This window comes from Sphaerulina musiva (assembly GCF_000320565.1).
Source record: "Sphaerulina musiva SO2202 unplaced genomic scaffold SEPMUscaffold_2, whole genome shotgun sequence".
Lineage (NCBI taxonomy): Eukaryota > Fungi > Ascomycota > Dothideomycetes > Mycosphaerellales > Mycosphaerellaceae > Sphaerulina > Sphaerulina musiva.
In genome coordinates this window covers 2,206,255-2,221,263 of record NW_016017384.1, presented here as the reverse complement: position 1 = coordinate 2,221,263, position 15,009 = coordinate 2,206,255, and the positions used below count along the sequence as shown (strand labels likewise).

The 15,009-nt window shown below is 54.3% G+C and overlaps 5 protein-coding genes across 5 annotated transcripts; 4 read left to right on the top strand and 1 right to left on the bottom strand.

The window, feature by feature from the left end:
• Positions 1-86: 86 nt before the first annotated feature.
• On the bottom strand, positions 87-3,336 carry SEPMUDRAFT_147491 (Sulfate_transp-domain-containing protein). The gene is made up of 3 exons (XM_016904333.1): positions 2,424-3,336; positions 1,125-2,343; positions 87-1,073 (listed from the first exon to the last, which is right to left on the bottom strand). The coding sequence occupies exons 1-3, from the start codon at positions 3,044-3,046 to the stop codon at positions 135-137; spliced, it is 2,781 nt and encodes a 926-aa protein (XP_016763790.1). The 5' UTR covers positions 3,047-3,336; the 3' UTR covers positions 87-134.
• Positions 3,337-3,541: 205 nt separating this feature from the next.
• SEPMUDRAFT_80637 (uncharacterized protein) lies at positions 3,542-4,837 on the top strand. Its single transcript, XM_016910253.1, has 2 exons — positions 3,542-3,840; positions 3,900-4,837. Exon 2 carries the CDS (start codon positions 4,324-4,326, stop codon positions 4,597-4,599), a length of 276 nt encoding a protein of 91 aa, XP_016763789.1. The 5' UTR covers positions 3,542-3,840; positions 3,900-4,323; the 3' UTR covers positions 4,600-4,837.
• SEPMUDRAFT_161799 (60S ribosomal protein L12) lies at positions 3,589-4,837 on the top strand (the record flags this gene model as incomplete). The annotated part of the gene is made up of 3 exons (XM_016907958.1): positions 3,589-3,592; positions 3,686-3,840; positions 3,900-4,837. 3 exons carry the CDS (start codon positions 3,589-3,591, stop codon positions 4,236-4,238), a joined length of 498 nt encoding a protein of 165 aa, XP_016763788.1. The 3' UTR covers positions 4,239-4,837.
• Positions 4,838-5,152: 315 nt separating this feature from the next.
• Positions 5,153-6,775, top strand: SEPMUDRAFT_147490 (FAD/NAD(P)-binding domain-containing protein). The gene is made up of 2 exons (XM_016904332.1): positions 5,153-6,119; positions 6,197-6,775. Exons 1-2 carry the CDS (start codon positions 5,196-5,198, stop codon positions 6,416-6,418), a joined length of 1,146 nt encoding a protein of 381 aa, XP_016763787.1. The 5' UTR covers positions 5,153-5,195; the 3' UTR covers positions 6,419-6,775.
• Positions 6,776-8,773: 1,998 nt separating this feature from the next.
• SEPMUDRAFT_147488 (glycosyltransferase family 41 protein) lies at positions 8,774-14,931 on the top strand. Its single transcript, XM_016904331.1, has 2 exons — positions 8,774-9,704; positions 9,791-14,931. Exons 1-2 carry the CDS (start codon positions 9,629-9,631, stop codon positions 14,770-14,772), a joined length of 5,058 nt encoding a protein of 1,685 aa, XP_016763786.1. The 5' UTR covers positions 8,774-9,628; the 3' UTR covers positions 14,773-14,931.
• The last annotated feature ends 78 nt before the right edge of the window (positions 14,932-15,009 follow it).

The window sequence follows — 15,009 nt, the reverse complement described above, 5'->3', positions numbered from 1 at the left end:
ATGCTCCTTTTCAAATGTTGACCGTGGTCCGGGAAGATTGAGGAAGAACCGGCTTTGTTCTAAACATTCCAGGTTCAATTTATCCTCGAGAATACACCTCATGTATTCATATATATATCTATAATCTACCGTCGTCACCCCCTACTGAAACCTCCCTCCACATCAGCCTCTCCATCTACTCGCGCCTTCCTCAAACTAGGACCACCTTCATCCTGCGTGAAGCTGGGCCCGTCGAAATACGGTGGCGTCCTCGTTCCATCAATCAGTCTCGTTACACTCGAACTAGCACTTCCATCTTCATCAACCACGTTTCTGCTACTGCTGCCGCCACCACCACCACCTCTCGCGCTCTCATCCTGCAGATAGTCTTGAAACGTCCCCATTCCTCTCTTCTCCGTCGCCCGTAATGCTGCGTCCACGGAGCGGTAAAAGTTGTGCTCGCCACCGCAGAGATCCACGATCCCCGACTTCTCAAACAGTTTCCACACTTTGCTCTTCTTGGAAGGAATGCGACAGAAGTATACCGCTGTTCCCCGATCGATGTAGTCTCGGACGATTTCCACGAGCACTTGTGCAGCCGCATAGTCCATTCCGGTCACGCCGTGAATGTCAAACACGACATTCTTGTTGTGCTCTTTGCCCCTTACGCTAGGCAAAGCAGGGTGAGCATACGCTGTGCCATGGTCTTCCAGCCTTTTCAACCGGTCTTTCAATGATCCCGTGTTGGCAAACGTCAAAGGCTCGGGAATCTTCACAATGAGACTGTGAGGCACCATTTCAATGTGTCCTTCTTGTGCGAGGACTTCTGCATTTTCAAACTCGCGTGTTCCTGGTACGCGCCCGAGGATCTGAACCCGTGGTCGCGTGGCGTGTTTCATGAGTCGTATGAGGGAAAAGATGATGCCGACGATGATGCCTCCTCGCAGCGACCAGAAGAATGTGGTGAGGAAGACGAGGAGCATGAGGAAGAGTTCGATGTACCCGCCGATTTTCCAGAAGAAGATGATGTCGTGGGGAGCTTCCTCGAGCAGGGAGATCGACACAACGGTAATCATGGCGGAGAGGACGCCTTTCTGTAGAACATGTGAGCGTGAGTCTGAGGAAATCTGATCTGTTGGGCTTACTGGAATGAAATAGAAGTAGGGTAGCAAGAACACAGTACAGAGGACAGTGATGAGAGACAGCAGAATACTGCTCATCGGAGTTCGGCCTCCTGTACTGGCGTTGATCTTACTCCTGCCATAGCCTCCAAACGCAGGAAGTGCCATGAATGCGCCGCCGACAATGTTCGCGACGCCGAGAGCGACAAGCTCGCGATTAGAGGAGACGTTAATGCCACGAATGCCGTCGCTCTCTTCCACCTCCTCCACTGTGCCGTCCTTGCGTTCCCTCTTCACGATCTCGGTCTTGACATTGCCGTTGCCCAAGCTCTTCGCCGCGACACAACTCTCGAAGAAACCGAGAAGTGCGACGATAAAGGCGGTTTCGAAAGCGTCGCTCACGTGCTCGAAGTTGTCTGCTGCAAAAGGCCAGTGCGGCTCGAAAAGCTTCACTCCAGCAGGTGGCCTGATATCACCCAGGATATCAACTCCTCGCCCTTGCCAGTCGTAGCGCCATGCAAAAACTGCGGATAAAACCACGATGATGAACCGATCTGGAACGTAGACGACCCAGCTCAGCTTTGGCAGCGGTTGAAGTCTCCGTTTCAGCTCTCGTAAGAACAAGATCACAGCGACAGCGCCAAAGCTGATTGCAGCAGTGAGTTTGTGGATTTGGTGCCGGTGCTCGCTGATGAAGAGTAAAGCGTCCAAAGGTGAGCCGTGCGCACGGGCAGAGTTTTCAGCTGCCTCGTCCAAGCCCATCTCGGGGAGAAGCTGGTTAATGAAGATGACAAGACCAATGCTGCTGATGAAGCCCCGTAGGAAGGGCCGTGACAAGACGCTGTCTAGGAATCCAAGCCTCAACAGACCAGCGACGAGGATGAAAGCACCTGCCATGCCAGTGACCATACCGCCGACTTGTGCGGCCTTGACGCCATCATCGTCCCGGATGTGGCCTGCTTTGATAGCCTCTGACACCACGCTCCCCGTGAGGAGGGATCCCGCTGCCTCAGGTCCCACAATCATTTGCGGGCAGGTCCCGAGTATGGCGTACAAGAATGGGTTGAAGACAAAAGCGTACAGGCCATTGATAGGCGGCATGTGGCCCAAATTGCTTGCATAGGACAGCGCCATTGGCACATAGAAAGAAGCCATGGTGATGGCTGCGACCAGATCTCCCTTCAGAAAGCGCCATCGGTACTGCCGTATCCAATTGGTAAAAGGAATGTAATAATGAATGTACCTACTGACCTATCAGCACGATATAACATCAAGCGCTGTCTACTTGAGAGCGATTTAAAGGGAAAGTAAGACGACACACACATTAACCTCTTGTTCTTGATGCCAGCTCGTCTTCGAAGCCAGGACGTGGTACCTCGTGCTTTGGACTTCCCCAACAGTCCTTCTGTCACAGAGTCCGGCAGAGCTTCCAGCGCGCTATTCGGCCGCGTATCGACGTCGTCTGCTGTGTTATAACGGCCACCGAGACTCGGGCGATTCTGATCGAAACTATTGACGGTCTCGGCATACGTGCTAGCGAAGCTTCCATATCCTCTGCCTTGCCTTGGCCGTATCGTATAATCGCCATCTTTGTTGGCCCGCTCCAGCAACGCAGTTGCAGCATTCGGCCCCTCTTCAACGCCCTCAATGAGTCCTTGTTGGTGAGTGGCATCTGTATCGGCGACGGCTGCAGGTTCGTGGTCGTGCGGGTGTATGCCATCTGCTTCCAGACCGGACTGGGCGCGGCGGTCTTCAGGCGATGTGGAGGGCATGTGAGAGAGGCGCAGCTGCGAGGGCTGGTTGGGTCGGTGCTGCTGGTAGCTGGGCTGTCTGGGACTTGAAGGCGACGCAGGACCGCTGGTTGGACTGCTAGTCGTTGGCCCTCTCCCAGCGCTGCCATCACTGTCGCCGACAGGAGAAGGAGGATGAGAAGGCTGTGATGCCATCTTTGTTCCACCGATGCTGTGATATGCAGAGGTACATATGCATGTACATGTGACGAGGGACCGTTCAAGATATCGACGGGTTGTGTTTACTGGGCTACCGTCAATCCTTCTCTTTCTGCTACCTTACATACGATAGGCATTAAGGTATAGTTCTACTATACAAGAACTCGCGAGAGACAGATAGGCACAATGATCAGGTGCGTGACAACACACTCGCAACAGAATGGACGGGGATGCCTGTCGACAGGACAACAGCAGACATCGATACCACGAGTAAGGTAGACTCAATCAGAGGTACGTGTAGGAGGTAGCGGTCAGTCAGTAGAGCGGGATGGAGCCGAGGTCAGCATGTTGCATCTGCCAAGTCTGAAATAAGCTTCGATGCGGAACACGCCGTGGCCCGACCATTTCGGCGCACACAGACACCAAATGTGGAAAACTTGAACTTGACTGCTGCTCTTCTCTTCTCTTCCGCTCTTCCTCATCTCGACATCACTCTCTTTCAACCCTGAACCACCGCTCGACTACCATATCCACCAGCCATGGGTATGTATCAGCTGCGTTCAGTAATGGCTACAGCCTCTGCTGGCTAAATCTGCAAATTTGCACCACAATGCGCGTGCTCACAACTCCTTCCAGCACCAAAATTCGACCCCAGCGAGGAGAAGATTATCCACCTCCGCGCCACTGGTGGTGAGGTTGGAGCTTCGTCCGCGCTTGCCCCAAAGATTGGTCCTCTCGGTCTGTCTCCAAAGAAGGTCGGAGAAGATATCGCAAAGGCCACTGGTGACTGGGTATGCATGCACTTGTCAGTTCTGCGAATTCTTTTCCACGACTAACGCCCTTCGTATAGAAAGGTCTCCGTGTCACCGTTCGCCTGACCATCAAGAACCGTCAAGCCGCCGTCTCGGTCGTCCCATCTGCCTCTTCGCTCGTCATCAAGGCCCTTAAGGAGCCACCGCGAGACCGCAAGAAGGAGAAGAACATCAAGCACACCAAGTCCATCCCTCTCGACGAGATCATTACCATTGCCAGGACCATGCGACACAAGTCCATGGCCAAGGACCTCAAGGGTACCGTTCTGGAGATCCTCGGCACTGCTTTCTCCACCGGCTGCCAGGTCGATGGCCGATCGCCAAAGGCCGTATCCGACGATGTTCGCGCCGGCGAGATCGAGATCCCAGAAGAATAAGCGTGTCGCTTTGGAAAGAGCAGAGATGCCATATGTCTTTTGATGAGGCAGAAAGAATTTTTTTCAGCATGATGCTTCGGAGGTCATGAACAAACAGCATGGTATGGCGGCGTTCAAGGCGCAGGTATCCATCACCAACGACGTGATGCAGATAACGGAAAATGGTCCACCACCTAGCGTGGGACTACATAGCCAGTCAAAAAGGACATGGCTTCGATTCTTTCATGCTGATCACCGCATATTCACATTTCCTTCTCAGCTTCTTTCCTATCAGGCACTTGAAAATCCTCACCAACACTCTGGGCCAGACGTCACCTCCCTTGGTCTGGCCCTATTTTGGCGTGCAGGAAGATTGATCTGAGGGCGTTTCGAAAGATTTGTCCTGCCTCCTACTCACTGCGTTGTCTAAATTTGATAGACAGGGAAGTCCATCCGAAGAGGTGACATATCAAACTCACGTGTTCGAGCTTGTTGCTAGACATGGTGGCTTGCTGGCACAACGGGACATATCAGTGGCCACTAAGTATAACCAGGTGGGTGGAGGGAGCAGCAGGTCGTCATTCGACCAGCCGCGCTCGAGCCGACCATCGACACAACGGACATGGAAATATAAAAAGTAGCTTGTACGACTGTATGAATAAAAGTACAAAGCTGTACCTGTTTGAATGCTTCTTCTCCGTCTTCATGTTCTATGATCGAGATAGGTTGTCAATGCCCCCGACCTCCATATTCGTCACCCTGGTGTTATACCAGCGTCGTGAAGAGAGTCGTGGTGATAGAATCCCTTGCTTCACTTGCAGCGGGTGGCTTAGGTTAGGTTGCCGCTTGCAGCCCGGATAAGGTAAGCATGCCGATACTCGTCACTTGACACTGTCAGGTATATTGCTTTGCCTTTTATCACGCGCAACCAACCTCTGGACGTGCGACTTACAACAGAACGTCCACGAAATATTATGAATGGACGGTGACAAGATGCCACAAGGCCACCGCATCTCCATCATTGGAGCCGGCATAGCTGGTCTAACGTTAGGAAAGTGCCTCCAGAACAAAGGCATCAAATCCTCCATCTTCGAAAAGGCAAGACAGTCGACCACACGCAACAGTTATGGCATCACACTGTATCCAAAGTACTATCGACCGCTCCTGAAAGTGCTGCAGCTGGATGAGTCGACCTTTCGCAAAAAGGTCGCTGTTGACGCTGGGAGCGGGGGCACAGGACAGATCGGCGGAAACATGGAACCTGGATGCTTCAAGGCCAACAAGAACAGTTTCGAGAGCCTGCTCGCCGAGGGTCTCGAGGTGAACTGGGAACATGAGTTGACGAGTGTGGAGCCTCTGCCGGGTGCAGTCGAGATCGCTTTCAAGAACCACAGCCGGCATGCCAGTATCTTCGTCGTGGGAGCTTGTGGACCACATTCGCAAGTCAGGCACGCCATACTACCGAACGCAGAGTTCACGGTCTTGCCCTATGCCACATACAACGGCAAGAGACGCATTGGACGTGATGACTGGAATCAGACTTTCGCATCCGCCTTCGAAGGAACCAATGTTGTCGAGCAGAAAGTCAACGGTACACTATTACAGATTTCCATCAACAGTGTCACGGAGGAGGAAGTCAGCATCAACTATGTTTTCTCTCGCGCGGCGGCGAAGAATTCTGGCGTGGATGCCCTTTACAGACCGCAGAGAGAGAAGAATGAGGCGAAGGACACGCCGGAAGAGCTCTTCGAAGAAGTCAACGGCCTTTGCAATCAGCTCGCAGAACCGTTCAAGACTGTATTTGACGTGAAGGCCATGAAACAGGACAGACTACTGAATTGGCTCATGCGATCGCTTCATATCGACACATCGAAGCTTCGTCAAGCCGCAGAAGATGGTATTGTAAGTCAGGAAGCAAACGCGAGAAGATATCGTGCAGGAACATCTGTGACATTGTGCTGACCGGTCGCTTCCTATAGGTACTTCTGGGTGACGCAGTGCACGCTGAACCCATCCTCGGCGGTATGGGCGCGAACCAATCCATCTCAGACGCCATGGAGCTTGCGGAGATCCTTGCCAACAAGGCAAAGCTGCATGAGCTGTACGACAAGAAAGCCGTGGAGTGGCAGACGGGATTGCAAGCCGCCGAGGGTAGAATCGGAGAGTTGCATGGCATGACGAGCGGGCGGGCGAGCCTTTGAGGACAAGCAAAGCAAAGCAAAGCGAAGCGTTGGCTTTGAGTGGATGGTGAATGTGATCGTGCTAGTGGTTGGCAGCAGATTGTGGCGTTCAAGGTCCATAGCCGCCACGCTGCGTGGAAGACTGCTGTGCGAAGTGGACTTCCTGGGCACTGCCTCCCTCACCGAAAGCTGGGAGAATCGGTTGAGCATGCATGGCCAGGCAGCAGCACGGGTACTCAAGTCGTGGGTGAAGCGGCAATTGCTTGCTTCTACGTATACATAGGTGGACTACACAATGATCCCAACCTCAACTTTTGTCTCTCTGTTGTCTTAGCCCTGTTCAGCACGGCGCGATGACACGATACCAGTGGCTGTAACTGCAGGAGACTTTGGATAACATCATCCAAGACACTCCGACAGATAGTCTAGACAGCCCTCGTCAACGTTGTCTCTCGACGAGCTCATCCGATCGTGAGAAGTGCCATGTACGCTTCGCAGTTGTGAGGTTTTGGCTCTCATCAGCTTTCCAGGAAACAGGGAAGAACCCAAGAGACTGCTTGCTCACTAACTAACGCTGCTGACCGCGAATTACCCATGTCCACAACCACGTTTGTTTCCATGTACCCACAGGAGTGCAATGCAGCTTTATCCTCGGAGTCACCAACAACGTGCGTGAATAGAATTAAAGACGGAGTAATCAATCTTATTACAGTACTCGTGTGTCGTAAGAAAAGTTGTCGTCGCAACTTGAAACCAGTGCAAATTGAGGGGGGTTTGGTGAGAATGTCTCGGTCGTTACTCGTTCGTTCCAGACGAGCTAGCGGTGACAACTTTCATGCTTGCTATCCTCGAGGATATACCAGGCGACTTGCATCCTCAACCTCGTCTGGCGTGGCCATTAGAAGATGTCAGTGTGGAGCTAGCTCTCTCATCTATTCGCCAGGGCTAAGGGCAGACCCCAAAATGTCTAGTCGCAGACCCCATTTCTGAGTCATCAAGTTATTACCGTACCCTTCCGCTGTAACCCTACCCCCCGAAAAACAACGCGCCTCCGTCGCCGTCTCCCTCGCCGTCTCCCTCGCTCGAAGGCTTCCGCTTTTTCGCTTTTTCTTCGTAGGTACCTGGTAGTAGAAAGCAAATACCTCGGGGGCACCGACTAGATTGCCCCCCCAACCCCCCAAGGGGGGCTAAGAATCGAGAGGGGTATCCTTCGGGGTGCAATGTGGAGTAAAGCCTACAGGTCAGGTAGGTAGAGACTCAAAGGGCGAGTATATATCGTAAGGCCCGAGGCCAAGGGTGCGGTAATAACTTGATGACTCAGAAATGGGGTCTGCGACTAGACATTTTGGGGTCTGCCCTTAGCCCTGGCGTCATCTATTGAACGTGCTCAGGTAGAGAGTGCTGGGATAGGACCAGGGCGAGTCGTCGGCAAGGGACTAGAGTCTACATACCTACGTACTAGTAAGGTGATCGGTTCTACGTGTCGAATAGGCTATAAGCAAACCTGCAACTCATGCTGGCATCCGCTGCCGTTGAATGAGTAAGTGATTAGTACCTTGGTGAGAGAGGGTTGCCGAACGCTGCACTTCTGACGACTGCGTGGGCGATAGATACAGGGATCCGCAGTAGATGTTGTCGCCGTTGCACGCGAGCACAGTCGAACGCTCGAACTAGGTAACTAGGTAGTCGTCTGGAGCCTGGCTGCAGGTGGAGGTGTTGTGATGGAGGTGTGATGCGCCTGTGATCGCCCAGACGGGCTACAAGTCTTTGCTATTTGCTGGCGTTGTGTAGCAAGCGTGATGCAGCCAAACTGCAGTCGACTCTTTTTTGGGTGTTCGCCACGGGCGATCTAGTGGAGGAGGATCTGCGGTGCATGTTTCGTGTTTTGGTTGATGCTGCGCCTCGTCGAGGGCTCCACCCGCAGCCCTCGACACCACCACCACCACATCCTCGTCCTCATCCTCCACCACCACCACCGCCATCACCACTTCGTCGCCGCGGATGGGCTGGACTAGGCTGGGACGGAGGGCGAGGGGGGTGGGATGGCAGCTGTACGTGGCGGAGGACAGGTGTTCCATAGGAGGTAGCAAAATGCATAATTATATGTACATCCCATCGACAGCGTAGAGCACACACCCACACCCTGGTCGGCTACCAGACTGGCGTTTTCCGTGGGGTCACCAGGAAAGACCGGCGTGTGAGTAGTAGTGTGCAAAGGGATGTGTGCGAGCGGCCCGCCTGTCTACTGTACTGTAGGAGGCCTAGTCGGTATGCTATAGCCTATGTACTTCCCACCCCCAGCCCAGCCCAGCCCAGTCCAGTCCAGCTCCAGTCCAGCCTTTTCATGTCATATCAGCACGAATATCGACCAACTGGCAATTCTACCTCCTCCTACTACTAGTCACGGTGCTCTGGCGCCGCAGAACGTGGTAGCGAGTCTCGTCTGAACGCTGCAGGCGGCACGCGGGCGTCTGCCACTATCGATCTCCGGCGCAGTGCAGCAGTGCTTCACCCTCACCACAACTTGACTTGTTAGCATACACCTCGTACCTTACGGTACACCACGTAATCGAACACCCATCTACAAAGCTCGCTCGCTCGCTCGCCTCGCTCTCTGCACGCGCTGCATCCGCTGCACTTCTGTTTCCTTTGCAGCGACTAGACGTGCAGGCACCATACAACCCCCCATACCATTGACGCTCAAGGTACAGCACGAACATTGTCAGAGACGGGGGACGAGGTGGTGGGCACAGCGGAGGTGGTCATCTTGGTCAATAGGCACATCAGAGCTGGGTCAGTGGCACAAATCGCAGAGAGCAGCCCCCTCGACGGCCCTGCTATGCCAGGAGGAGCTGCGGTGACATACAGGACACTTGCAGCCGCTCAACGATACACCGCGCGCACGCAGCGCTCCGCCCGGCCACGACCTGCCGCTACCGCACACCGCTTGAGCCCGCCCCATCCCCTTGCTTGGGCGGCGAGCGGCGACCGGCTGACTGCAGTGTTTCGTGCTGCCTGCTCAATAGACGGGTTCGCGCAGTGGCTCGGCCGCGGATTCATCTGCTCCTGTCTTGCTTGCGCGGCTGTCGACTGCTGTGTGCTCAGAATCTCGACGAACTATCTGGGATTGCACGCCTTGCGCGGGCTAGAGAACCTGTCCGGAAGGGCCTAATCACGCGAGCAGAGAGCGGCTGAGGCGTTCGGTGGAGTCCTGGTCGCTGCGCTCGCTATATGGTCAAGAGTGTGGAAAATGTCCTACGAGGAAATTCGGGACTGCGATCGCATAGGCATAGGCACACTATTCCATCATCGGTGAGACCAAGGCTCTAGGCTGTTGAGCCCACAAGCCAGCAACGATGAGTGTCGATGCCAGTCTATCTAACAACAGCCCATCCTCAGCACATATTTCCGGTCAACCATCGAGCTTAGACAACAGAAGACCAAGCGGCCCGATGCCGTACCTGACGCAGCAGTATGCTCTGCCCATACACCATAATCCGCGCTGGCAGAGCGGTGACCATCGATTGAGTTATGGCGATACTGCGCCGAGGGCAGAGAACACTTTGCGCAGGAAAACCCCGAATGGGACCTTGCACGCTGGGTATGATGGCTCTGGAGATGAGCCTATACAGCCTTATAAGCACCAGCTTCTGCCGTTCAGGGAGGGCAACCCGCCCAGGGTACATCATTCTGAGAAGCGTACTTTCGCGCAGCATCAGCAGCAGCAGCAACAGAATGCTGGAGTAAGATCGTGGCATGCATCGCCTGTGGGACAATTTTGCGGCGGTATGATTCAGGCCAAAAGTAACCTGGAAAATGGCTGGCCACAGCCCGGCCAGTTCCAGCAACCACAGAACAGTCCCACATGTCCCATGATGGACTCGATGCTCCATCAGATGCCGATGCACCACCATGGTATGCAACAGTACTACGGCCAGACCGTGCCAAGTGTGATACAGCCGTCTTTTCAACACTTGGGTCCAACGGCGTCCGGTCTGCAGGACTCTGGTCCATACGGGCCATATTGGCACGATGGCACTTTTGTTCCATATCGGCCAGCTGCCATTCGAGACCCGCGATTCTATCACCATCAGCAGCAGCAGCAGAGCACCCCCATCAATTACTCTGGCTCATTGCCCTCCTCACAGCATGCGCCTCGATCCGAATTATGGCAGCATCATCCTCAACGATCGACTCAACCACATTGGGCTCTGACTCTCAGCCCCAGTCCCTTTGCACTGCCGCCTCCTTTGCCCACGTCCGGTGCTCGACCTCCAGCTTCTGCCAACTATTATACAGACATTGGGATATCCCCGCACTATGACAGGCACTACACAGCGCTGCAGACACCACTGCAATACCACGCGCCGGGTCCGATTTCTCGAGGCAGCCACGAAGGCTCTAATATCCTAACAAACGATTGGCAGCGCGAGGAAATCTTTGGATGGGCGCTACAACGTTATCGGGATTTGCTAAGTCACATCAACGTGAACCACCAGCGACAGCAGCATAGCCGTCATGTAGCTGGACGGCAGCAGCTCCCTCTGCGGCCGAATTTCTTCCCGAAGCCTCCCAGACCCTCAGCATCCGGGTCAACGACCCCAACAACAGAAATGAGAATAAGAAATGAGAATCTGTATGCTAGTGTGGATGAAGATCCGCCGCTCCGCGCACAACGCCGGCCGAGCGCGAGCGAGGACGACAGCAGCACTCCACGAGCACGCTCACCAGCGACATACCACTCTGAATACACTGGGAAGCAAGCGAATGGTGCTGCTCTGCGCTCATCACATGACAGCTCTGATGGCACGATTTACGAGCACAAGAACGCTACGCCCAGCAGTATATATGCCGCTCGTGATCGATCCCATACTCTGCGACATTCGGCAGGCTCTGCGGTCATGGCAATAGAGTCATCTCCTGTGCTGGTAGACAACTCGCCGCCAGCTCAGGCAGTACTAGCCCTTGATTACATAGCGTCAACATGTCGCGCCGCTGATTGGCAGTGGACAGATGGAATTCAGCTTGGGGGCTGCTTGGCCTACGCCCTTGGCAACTACAAAAGAGCAATGCAGTGGTTCAGGCGGGTTCTGGAGAATGACCCGAGACACTTGGAAGCCTCATCCAATTTAGCTGCGACACTCCTGGCACTGGGACGACGAAGTGAAGCAGAGCAAAACTGGCAACATGTAATCAGAGCCGCACCTAATCACTTTGAAGCCGTGGAGCATCTCGTTGGCCTCTTGTGTACTGAACAGAGGGGCAAAGACGCGATCAAGGTCATTGAATATGTGGAGCGATCACTTCGACTTCGGCAGTCCTCAGCATCAGAGGACATTTCACGGCCCACAGATCGCCAGAGCGAACGATCTTCGTCTACGATCAGCCGGTCACCAGCGCCTTCAGAGCAGTCTGACCCCATGTCCTATGAATTTGACGTCGAGGATGATGCGTTCACATTGGATGGACAATCCACCGCCGAGCCTGGCTTCGGCTCCAGCGGATTTGCAATACCAGGGAGTGACAACGGCCGCATTCTCTCTCTCATTCACGCCAAGGGAAACATGCTTTATGGCCTTGGAGATAACGCAGGTGCGGCCAAGGCGTTCGAAGATGCTGTGCTGATTGCCACCGGCCGGAAATTTCATGACATTCAAGGTCTGGTGACGCACATACTTGCAGTGGTCTCAACCAATGTGCAGCATCGTCGTGCGTATGGTGCCGTGAGACCTCCTGCACATGAGCCTGTCCTCCTCTCTCCGGACCAGGCTCTCGCCACGGCAAAGCTCTGTTTTCCCAATGCCACAGAGCTGCCTGGGTTGCAATTTGTACCTCGCGGTTTCGCAAGAAAGGCGATCATTTCCACCACCAGCAATTCGCTGCTTTCTCTCGCCAAGATCTTCCAAGATGGCATGTCTAATGCCGGCCGCTCAGTAGGAGTGACTCCTTTAACTCATGGCGTACGAGACATACTCGCGCTCTACTATCTGTCGCTGTCACTACAGCCCAGCCCATCCACTGCCAACAATGTAGGCATCCTCTTAGCGAGCGTGCAACAGGCTACTCCAGCAGTAGCAGTGCCGACACATCATCGACCCGAGGTGCCCGGAGTGATTCCCGGAAGCGGCGTTGCTCTTGCGCTACAGTACTACAACTATGGCTTGCAACTCGATCGACACCATGCTCATCTGTACACCAATCTTGGCAGCTTACTCAAGGACATTGGCCAGCTCGATGCAGCGATCCAGATGTATGAGCACGCTGTGCAATGCGATGGCAAATTTGACATTGCCCTGGCCAACCTTGCCAACGCAGTTAAGGACAAGGGCAGGATTAGTGATGCCATCAATTACTACAAAAGAGCCGTGGAAGTCAATCCTGAATTCGCCGAGGCCGTGTGTGGGCTTGCAAATGCTCTCAACTCGGTGTGTGGATGGCAGGCACGTGGTGGTATCGCTGAGGATGGCGGCAAACGTGATCGATGGCATGTCGATGGCAAGGGCATGCTGCTGGATGCACGACAATCTGGAGCGTCTAGCTCGGGCTGGCTCAAGCGTGTTTTGGATATTGTCGAGAAGCAACTCGCCGACGGGGAGCACTGGGGCACGGGCACGTTGAACGCAACGCTCATCGACATCATCGTACAGCAACTCGGTCTGCTGGGGGATGCGCCGCAAGATGGGAGGGACAAAGCCGCTCGCGTGCGGAAGACGCTGATGAGTTGGGCCGGGAAGAAGTGGGAGGGCGCACGACTCACACGTCTCATTGAGCGCGGCACTAGACGGCTCGTCTGGCAGTACTACCAAGACCTCTACGTGACGAAGACCAGACGAGATCCGGCAAGCTACAATCGGCCACAGCTCCCTGCGGCTCTCTTCGTGCCTACCGCACCCACCGTGTTACCGTTCCACACATTCACTTGTCCCATGTCCGCCAAGCAGATCCGACTCATATCTCAGCGGAATGGACTTCGTATTTCGGTATCGACCCTGCGTGCACCTTGGCTCCCGAAGCAGGTGTTCATGCCGCCATCACCGCCTGCTCCGTGCCTTCGGGTTGGCTATGTCTCTTCGGATTTCAACAACCACCCCCTAGCACATCTCATGCAATCCGTATTCGGTCTACACGATACCGAGCGGGTCGAGGCGTATTGCTACGCCACGACTGCTAGTGACAACTCCGTCCATCGCCGACAGATTGAGAATGAAGCGCCCGTCTTCCATGATGCCAGCACGTGGTCTGCAGAGAGGCTGGTGAAGCAGATTGCCGGCGACCAGATTCACATACTGGTCAACTTGAATGGATACACACGTGGAGCGCGCAACGAGGTATTCGCTGCTCGACCCGCGCCTATACAGATGTCATTCATGGGATTTGCGGGAACGATGGGCGCCGAGTGGTGCGATTATCTCCTGGCGGACGATACTGCCGTGCCTGTGAATACGCTGCGGCCATGGCGGAGGAACGTTGACCTGGAAGACAAGCTCGAAGACGAGAACAGCGTGAGTGAGGATGACGATTGGGTCTATGGCGAGAACATCATTTACTCTCGTGACACCTTCTTTTGCTGCGACCATAAACAGAGCGCGCCGGATGCGCACGACAGGAAGCTGAACTGGCGCGATGAGCAGACCAGACGCTGGAAAATGCGCAAGGAACTGTTTCCTCAGTTGTCGGACGATACGATTATATTTGGAAACTTCAACCAGCTGTACAAGATCGAACCGACCACATTTCGCACTTGGCTGCGCATTCTTGCCCGAGTGCCCAACTCCATCCTGTGGCTGCTGCGATTCCCCGACCTGGGAGAATCACATCTCCTGGCTACTGCACGATTGTGGGCAGGCAGAGAGGTGGCGTCGCGAGTCATCTTCACTGATGTTGCTCCCAAACATCTCCACATCTCGCGAGCCCGAGTATGCGACCTGGTCCTCGATACGGCGGAGTGTAATGCGCATACCACGGCAGCTGATGTGCTCTGGAGTGGCACACCTCTGCTGACTCTCCCTCGTTACCAATACAAGATGTGCAGTCGCATGGCGGCAAGCATCCTGAAAGGTGCATTGCCGAAGAATGAAGAGGGCCGACGGGCGGAGACGGAACTTATTGCAAAGCACGAAGAGGATTATGAAGAGAAGGCGGTGGCATTGGGCACCGGGTTCGCATATGTGCCGGGCAGCAATGGGGAGGGAACGGGCCGAATGATGGAGTTGCGCAAATTGCTGTTTCATGCGCGGTGGAAGAGTGCGTTGTTTGACACGAAGCGATGGGTGAGCGACCTCGAGGATGCGTACGACGAGGTGTGGAGACGGTGGGTGGCAGGTGAGGGAGGAGATATTTGGCTCGACCAAGTTGCGAGGGGAAGACAGACCTAGGGCGGGCAGTCTCCGCTCTCCACGACGCATGTTGTTATTATTGTTATTATTAACATCATTTTCATTATAGAAGACAGACATCTTTTAATGTGCTGGGAGGATCCAGCCCAGATGAGATGATAGATTTTTCCACAATTGCAGTGCAATCTCTCTCTCTCTCTTTTTCCCCAATCATTTCTATATCATAAGGCACATACAAGTAACTTAAACTATACATATGTAGTAGGTATGTAGGTA